The sequence below is a fragment of the Mus pahari genome, chromosome 12 (genome assembly GCF_900095145.1).
Source record: "Mus pahari chromosome 12, PAHARI_EIJ_v1.1, whole genome shotgun sequence".
NCBI lineage: Eukaryota > Metazoa > Chordata > Mammalia > Rodentia > Muridae > Mus > Mus pahari.
The window spans coordinates 15,848,509-15,857,381 of NC_034601.1; the positions used below are offsets into that span (position 1 = coordinate 15,848,509).

Genomic DNA, 8,873 nt, shown 5'->3' on the forward strand with positions numbered 1-8,873 from the left:
CAGAAAAACCAAAAAAAAAAAAAAAAAAAAAAAAAAAAGACCCAGCAAGTGGTCTGCTAAAGGCCTGGGGTTGAGGTGGGCATTTGCAATGGAGGACAGAAAGGCCTACTTGACGTCCAGGCGGCTAAGGCCAGCGGGGCTCCCAGGTAAAGTGCACCTCCAGGTAGTGGCACCTTGGCACAAGGGGATGGATATGTGCTATGTGGGGTGGTGGTAATGAGAGGGCCCACAGCAAGGAGCAGAGTTGGGTGGGCTGAGAGGAGCAGCAGAGTCCCCATGGAATCTTCTTGTGTTGTAAAGATAGTCTCTATCTTTACACATGAGCCTTGACTAAGCCTAGAATTCACTTTATAGATGAGGCTGGCTTCAGACTCGCAGAGCTCTATCTGCCTCTGCCTCCTAAGTGCTGGGGTCAAAGGTGTATGCCACTACCCCCTGCCAATGGTAACTTATTTTAAAAAGTAATATGGCTAGGTCTGAAAGTTAATTTCTATTAGCTGGTAGCAGAGTCAATATTAAACTAGCGATTCAAACACATTTTTTGACTGAATTCAGTACAATACAAAGGACTTAGGAAGAGTGAATCCCCCCCCTGAAAAGACACTGACACTCGTGGGGTTAACCTGAATGAAGCAGATGAAAAAGACAGGGCCGGCCTCTCCGTTGCTGCAAGCCCTCAACATGCGCGCCACTCCCCACCTTGCTTCACTCACTCTTCCCACTCTCTAACCTCTTCCAGCAGCGTGGGCGCCTCAGCTGGTAGGAGTGCTGGCTGTAGGGACTAAGGCCCATCACACAGGATCGGGTACCTGGGGCCCCTTGGCCCTTGCAAACAACACTTTTGCAGATGAGATTTCACCATCAGATACTAGGACCCAGGGCTCCAGTGCTACAAAGACATTCAAAAGCACCTCTCACGCTTCCCAGACAACTATTTTATACAACAAGAGTTTTACAAATCCAAAATAATTTTATTCACTTTTTCATATTTTTGCTTTTATAAGGTGTTTAGCAAACATGCTAAGGCGACAGAATGTCTAGTTGGTCACGACATGCGACGCTGACCACTCGACTGGTGACAGTGGCAACCACACCCACCCAAGCTACGAGCCCCAGAGCACAAGGGGGTCTGCAAGAGTGCACCAAACCACACAGCAATCAGCAACCTGAGGTAGGTCTCTTTACAGTACAAAAAAACTTCTACACCAGTGTGAGACACTGATTAGCAAGAGCTGCTGAGGGGTGCAGACTTTGCAGAGGAGACTGAACGGACCCCACAATCCCGAGCCCTGTTGCTGAGCTCTGGAACTGTGGGATCAGGCAAATGAAAATGCCACCTACAACAGCAGCAGTGGACCCCGGGGCTGGGGACCAGCTGGCCGGGGAGCTCGGCAGCTCTGTGGCGACCAGCCTCAGGAACCTGAAGCATGGAACACTGGGGACAGACTGGATCTTGCTTCGAAATGGCAGCAGAAGAAGGAAGGCAGAAAGAAGCTCTCCCTCTGAGGAATGCTGAGGCTCTCATTCCTGAGAGAGAACGGGGGTTGGGTGGGGGGGGCGTTGGGTGGGGGCTGGCTTTGCCCACTGCTCTAACATAAACAGCAGCTGACACCAAGACAGGAAAGCAGGAGCCCTGAGAATTCACGGTGCTCTGCAAGGCCTCCTGCAGCCCACTATACTGGGTTCCCACTGGGGAGCCCAAGGAGCAGGCCACGGAGGGCCCACTGCTGCCGTGTGTCTTCCCCTGGACACCTAGAGAGCCCAGCACCGTGAAACGACCAGCTAGAGACGGAATCTGCCTTTGCTACAGCTAAGAGCAAAATGAGATCTGTAGTGCAGTCAGCTGTACAAAAACGATAGAAATGAGTGTGCACTGCTGTTAGCACAGTGCTCACTTTTAATAGAAAATAAACCGCTTACATTTTACTGTAAATATAGGCTATGTACAGAATTATATATAGACATAGCTACACATAGAAAGCTTCATTATAGGCCACTGATAACATTTATAGTATTGGTTCCCTGAACCTCTTAAGAGTGCAATTAAGAACAAAAACTAAATTTCATTTAAGTGAATAGGGAATAAATACAATAATCAAAATATGACTTTCCTTAAAAGTGAAACACACAGCTAATCCTGAATGGTTGTGTGAGAGATAAAACTGGGAAAGGCGAAGTTTCAGCAGGACAGGATGAGGGGCCCAAACCAGGAGGAGAACGGCAATGCTCTGAGGAAGAGACTGCGAGGATGGGAGGACTCAGCCCTTGACAGCCACCTTGTTCTCTGCAGCAGCAAACATGGCATAGAATCTTGAACTGTCATTAGACAGAAGGACCGATGGGGTGTCAAACTCCACCACCTGCAAAGGAGGAAATGCGTCAGGGTGTGATTGTGGGGTGGTCTCATGGACTTAAGAGGACCCACTGCTGAGCAATAGTGCCCTGGGGACAGACCAGAGGACGGAGCTGACCCACAGGATCCAGGGAGCAAGGGAAAGGTTGGAGAGAATGCATGTATGCTTCCTTCACAAACATCCTAGTTCTCCCATCTATGGAATAAAGAAATCCATCAGTATGGTTCTCTAATATAAACTACAGAGGAAACCACAGCTCAAGGTGAGGGCAAGTTGACTGACTCCAGTCAGAAGAGGAAGAAATCAGGATGCCTAATTGGCAGAGAAAAAAAGAAAGCACAGGATCAACATGACAAGCGTCATGTCAGAGTGCTGCAGGGGTGACACTGTGTCACAGGCTGTCCTCATGTCAGGGTGCTGCTGGTCTGGGTGGCAATGGGTATGTGTATGACCTGTAATTTTAGTTTTGCCTTTATACTTGTGTACTCTTAAATTAGTAATTGGGTAGAAGCAAGAAGCTACCTAAAAAAACAAAAACAAAAACAAAAACAAAAAAAAAAAAAAAAAAAAAAAAGAAGCTACCTACACACATTAGTAACAACCGATCACAGTACCTGCTTTTTATTGTGCTAACAACGGCACATAGTACCTACTTTTGCAGTGCTGGGTGCTCTGTTTGGTGATCCACAGTGCACCACTCAGCTAGGGTTCATCCTTAAGACTAAAAGGGACAAAGGATGCTAACTGCTTTCAAGCAAGATCAATGCTCAGGAACTTAACTTTCTGACACAGTCACAGGAAGTGGGTTTTTTTAATTAAGAAGGAAGAAACAATCAAGGGAGGGGAAGGAGAGAGTTTCTTTTAATTTTTTGAGACAGAATCTCATCATATAGTCCAGACTGGACAATGACTCAGGGTGTAAATGAACCTAAACTTCTGCCTCTAAAGCACTGGGGTTACAGGTCTTTGCTGGTACGCCCACTTTATGCAACAAGCCAGTGGTCAAGCACCCTGCCAATTACCCTGCCTCCTTGTCCTAGAATTCCTCTTAAAGAACCTTCACTCTAAGACTAGGCATGGGGTCACTCACCTTAACCTCAGCACTCTTGAGCCAGAGGCAGGAAGATCTCTATGAGTTTAAAACTAGCCTGGTCAGGGCTGGAGATATGGCTCAGTGGTTAAGAGCACTGACTGCTCTTTCAAAGGTCTGAGTTCAATTCCCAGCAACCACATGGTGGCTCACAACCATCTGTAAATAGATCTGGCGCCCTCTTCTGGAGTGTCTGAACACAGCTACAGTGTGCTTACATATAATGAATAAATTGTTTTTATTAAAATTAAAAAAAAACTAGCCTGGTCTACATGGTGTGTTCTAGGCTAGCTAAGGCCACACAGTAAATTCCTGCTTTTAAAACAAAAACAGAAAGCAAGCAGACTCTGAATCTGAAAAACATTCCATGGGTTTTCTTGGTTCCCTCAACCTTTAAAAAAGTTGTGTTCTGTTTAATAGCTACACATACAGCAATAGCTCTGCATTTCCATGTGTGACAGAATCTCAGGACTAAAATTTTACAAACAAGACAGTGTCCTGGCTGGTTTTATGTCAACTTGAAACAAGCTAAAGTCCCTGAGAGCAGGGAGCCTTAACTGAAAAAAAATCCTCCATGAGATGTCCTGAAGGCAAGCCTGTGAGAGAGATATTTTCTCAGTGCTTCTCTCAGTATGTCCCACAAACCAAGAGTCTTAGTTCTGTGCCAACTCGTCTACTGTCTGTGTCCCTGATGTAGGTAGGTCAGAACCCTGAGCCTTGGACTCCTCATCTATAACTCACAGGGAATTCTTTCTGCACCTTCTAAGTTGTAAGGAATTACTGAATACTGAAAATGAGATACAGCTCACTGAACACATCACAGTCTAAACACTAGATAAACCGGATACTGTGGTGCTATTAGTATTATATTTTATAACATCTATATATAATAATATAATATTATATAAGAAGCCAAGCTACCCACCACACATGGTTTATTCCACTCATAACTGTACTTAACTAGCTATTATGCAAAGAGCTGTAGCAGTGAGCACTAATGGGGGCCTCAGGCTGAGTGAAACTGAGTCCCTTTCTTAGGGAGCTTACAGGGGGGCTCTCCAGGGAATCAGTGTATCATACAGATGAGTAAAAGGTCTACAATGGATGGATGGATATGGCCCCGGGGAGTTTTGTGGAAGTTTTGGCATTTAAGTCATGTTCTTTAGGAACACTTTTGAGCTGGCTGATGGAATGCTCTGTGGAGAGACAAGATGAAAAAGCACAGAGGCAATCTATGGGCAATGGCGGGTAAGAGTGATGTGCAGAAAGTGAGTTAAGACCAGACCATGTCAAAGTACGGAGAACCTGGATGAGAAGTCTGGCAACACTCCATGGTGGCAGAAAGCAAACCCAGGGTGGTCGCTGCTTTGGCCGTGGGCAACTCTTGTGTGTGAGTCACTGCAGTGCATGTGCTCTCTGCCTGTGTCACTGCTCATGTGCCAGTAATGAGCATCCCTGAGACATAGGGACCTGTCTGATCAACACACACCAGAACTAAGTTGCTATGGCTGCTTGATGAATGCCCAGGAACAAGAAGATGACAGGCAGCCCCTCCCCAGCCTCTTTTCCTCCCACCCATGTCCCGTGCCAAGTGAGAGCTCCTGAGGAACTTAATACCTGTCCCTGGGCCAGCACCATGATCCTATCAGAGCCCAGAACTGTGTGCAGGCGATGGGCAATGGTCAGCATGGTGCAGTCCGCAAACGCGTCCCGGATGGTCTCCTGGATCAGTAAGTCTGTCTCTGTGTCCATAGCAGCTGTGGCTTCATCTAAAATCAGAATCTGCCAGGGAGCAGGGGACAGACAGGTCCAATTACTTCCCCGAGAACTCTTGTCCTCCTCAGTTTAGTAAGAAGCATTTCAGTATTTAAATCCTGTGCGATGTACTGTTTCTTCTTAGTAGGTTCACACATGGATGTGAAAATGCCCTTTGCTTAAAATTCATATAACCTGTATAGCAGTGATCTACTCAAACACGCCCACTTTCTCCACGCCCTTCAGGCGTAGATTAGCTTTTCTGGACTTCTCCTTTCCTGTTTGCACGAGGGTTCCATCTGATGAAGTCTCCAGCAGTCTTTAATCTGCTGACTCTGCAGTTCTATCCTTAGCCAGAAACACAGTTGTCCTTGAATTCCAAAGGCTTGGGGGAAGTTAAGAAACAAAGCAAAGCCCAGCCATGGTGGCGCACACCTTTAGCCCCAGCGCATGCATGGGAGGCGGAGGCAGACACATTTCTATAAATTCCAGGCTAGCCTGGTCTACTGAGTGAGTCCCAAGGCAGCCAATCAGAGAAACCCTGTTTCTAAAAACCAGGAAAACCTCAAACAACAAACAAACAAACAAACAAACAAGCAAACAAATGGGGCATAATGAGGAATGGATTCAAAATATAATTCATACAATGCAAAAGCTTGAAGAAAAAAAAGCAAAGATCCCTGAAAGCAGTATGCCATGTGGTGCTAAGACTGACTGAGGAACTGCTGGTTAAAGTGTCACCAGGCTCAGAGGCAATGAACCTCAGAGTCTGTGTCTGCAGGCAGAGCTGCACCCCAGGGCTCCAGCTCCCCACCATTGACCACATACGTCACAGCACCCACTATGCAGCTCACCTTACAGTGACGAAGCAGGGCCCTTGCTATGCACAACAGCTGCCTTTCCCCAACAGAGAAGTTGTCCCCGTTCTCCATTACTTCAGACTCAAGTTTCAGAGGTAGCTGGGCAATCTAGAAAAAGACCAGAAGTTAGAAGTGTGAAGATGCAAACCAAACCTTTCAGAATCCACATTAAAAAAATCATTCTCACAGGCATAGGGACTCACACAATAATCTAATACTAAGGCATGAATATTGGAAATTCACATCAGCACAGGCTATAAATGAGATACTATCTTTTTGTTTTTGTTTTTTGTTTTGTTTTTTTTTTTGAGACAGGGTTTTTCTGTGTAGCCCTGGCTGTCCTGGAACTCACTCTGTAGACCAGGCTGGCCTCGAACTCAGAAATCCGCCTGCCTCTGCCTCCCGAGTGCTGGGATTAAAGGCGTGTGCCACCATGCCCGACATGAGACACTATCTTAACACACACACACACACACACACACACACACACACACACACAAACACCCTTCCCCCTCCCCCTCCCTCATGCACGAAAATAAAGAAGTTATTCTGAAACAGATGAAAAAGAATTACTCTGGCTCACATGAAAGCCCCCTGTGGTCACACATGCATAAGGACCTATATTATCTAGGGTGCTTCATATTTGCAATATGTAACTCTGTTAGTTTCCATCCCATGAAAATATCTCAGAAAGGTAAGATCCTATTGGATAGTGGGTCCTTAGCTTTGGTTCTAAAAATATAATTTTACAAGAGATGGAGGTTGTACTGGCTGGTTTTGTGTGTCATCTTGACACAAGCTGGAGTTATCACAAAGAGTCTCCCTTGAGGAAATGAGATCCAGCTGTAAGGCATTTTCTCAATTAGTGATTAAGGAGGGAGGGCCTAGCCCACTGGGTGGTGCCATCCCCAGGCTGGTAGTCTTGGGTTCTGTAAGAAATGAAGCTGAGCAAGCCAGTAAACAGCATTCCCCACGGCTTCTGTATCCACTCTTGCCTCCAAGATCCTACACTGTGTGAGTTCTTATCCCGACTTCCTTTGGTGATGAACGGCAATGTGGAGATATAAGCTGAATAAATCCTTTCCTCCCCAACTTGCTTCTTGGTCATGAGGTTTCTGCAGGAATAGAAACCCTTCCCACGACAAATTGGTACCAGCATAGTGGGGTATTCCTGTGACAACCTGACCATGTTTTGGGGAGGACTGTGGAAGAACTTTGGAACTTTGTGCTAGAAGAGCCATTGGGTGTTAAGAGCTCTATGGGTCATTCTGTAGGAGCTTGGAAGATAATATTGAGAACAGTGCAGAAGATGGAGGGCTGGCTTGTGAAATTTCAGAGGGAAGATTAAAGACTCGTATCAGGACCATTTTTGTTTTAATTGTGAAGATTCTGTGGTTTTGGTTGGCTGGGATGGAAGAATCAATCTGCTGTGATTAACAAGATACTAGTACTACTAAAATGAAACCTTTGAATTACTGGGACTATTGATGTCTGTTATCTGGAGCTAAGAAATTGCAGCGATTAAGAAGAGACCAGCGGCCGGGCGTGGTGGCGCACGCCTTTAATCCCAGCACTCGGGAGGCAGAGGCAGGTGGATTTCTGAGTTCGAGGCCAGCCTGGTCTAAAAAGTGAGTTCCAGGACAGCCAGGNCTACACAGAGAAACCCTGTCTCGAAAAAAAAAAAAAAAAAGAAGAGACCAGCGGGGCTGGTAAGATGGCTCTTCCAAAGGTCCTGAGTTCAAGTCCCAGCAACCACATAGTGGCTCACAACCACTCGTAATGAGATCTGACACTCTCTTCTGGTGTGTCTGAAAGCAGCTACAGTGTACTTATGTATAATAATAAATAAAATCTTAAAAAAAAAGAAGAGACCAGCATCATTGAGGTGAAATCTTCTGGGAAGTATTTTCTGAGGGCACAAAGAAGTTGTGTTTCAGAGATAGCCAAGGTTTTACCTTGTGCAGCAGCTGGACTTGGTAATGTGTAAGAGTCACCCAGATGATACTGGTTTTGAAGGCATAAAGGAATAATAAAGAACAGCTGAGGCTCGGCACTGGGCACTGGGCACGTAGAAGGCCATTGGTGAAGCCTCAGCTGAAATTGATGGCCCAGGACTGAAGGGGTCATGCAAAGGAGTTAAGGCTTGACACCATGAAGAGAGCCTATGAGAGGCTATTGGTGAAGCCTAGTTGCAGTGGAAGACAGCAGTGCTTTAGCAATGCCAGTACCATGAGATGACCACCAAGAACAGCAGCAGCGGAGTCCAGGCAGCTGGAGCTTAAAAGACAAGGTGTGTGCTACAAAGTGCAGAGCTGGAGAAGAACCAGCTGGAGAACCGGCATCAATAGTTCCAGTAGTGCAAAGGTTTCCCTTTAGTAGTTTTGGTACCTTGTTAATCACAGCTGCTTCTTCAGCCCCAGCCAACCAGAACCACAGAATCTTCACAATCAAAACAGCAATGACCCTGATAAGAGTCTTTAATCTTCCCTCTGAAATGTCACAAGCCAGCCCTCCAGCCAGGCCCCTGGAGGAGCCCAGAAGATTGTGAGTGGATCCCAGACATTGGACACTTAAGAGTCTGATTTTGATTCTGACTGTGCCCTGATATTTTCCCTCTTGAAGGAAGAATGTATTTTAGTGTAGCCCACAATTAAGAGACTTTAGACTATAAAAAAAAGACTTTGGGGCTGGAGAGATGGCTCAGTGGTTAAGAGCACCGACTGCTCTTCCGAAGGTCCTGAGTTCAAATCCCAGCAACCACATGGTGGCTCACAACCACCCGTAATGAGATCTGACGCCCTCTTCTGGTGCATC

At 46.2% G+C, this 8,873-nt stretch overlaps 1 protein-coding gene across 3 annotated transcripts in view; it reads right to left on the minus strand.

The window, feature by feature from the left end:
- Positions 1–950: 950 nt before the first annotated feature.
- Abcc5 (ATP binding cassette subfamily C member 5) overlaps positions 951–8,873 on the minus strand; it is a 153,848-nt gene continuing 145,925 nt past the window's right edge. For 2 of the 3 annotated variants that reach the window (XM_029544488.1, XM_029544489.1), the window contains exons 28-30: positions 6,054–6,167; positions 5,062–5,226; positions 981–2,360 (exon numbers count right to left, since the gene is read on the minus strand). In XM_029544488.1, the coding sequence (XP_029400348.1) occupies positions 2,259–2,360; positions 5,062–5,226; positions 6,054–6,167 (381 nt within the window). In that variant the 3' untranslated portion in view covers positions 981–2,258. Of the gene's footprint in view, positions 2,361–5,061; positions 5,227–6,053; positions 6,168–8,873 lie in introns of all 3 variants that reach the window. The other variant, XM_021210088.2, reaches the window with a different exon arrangement.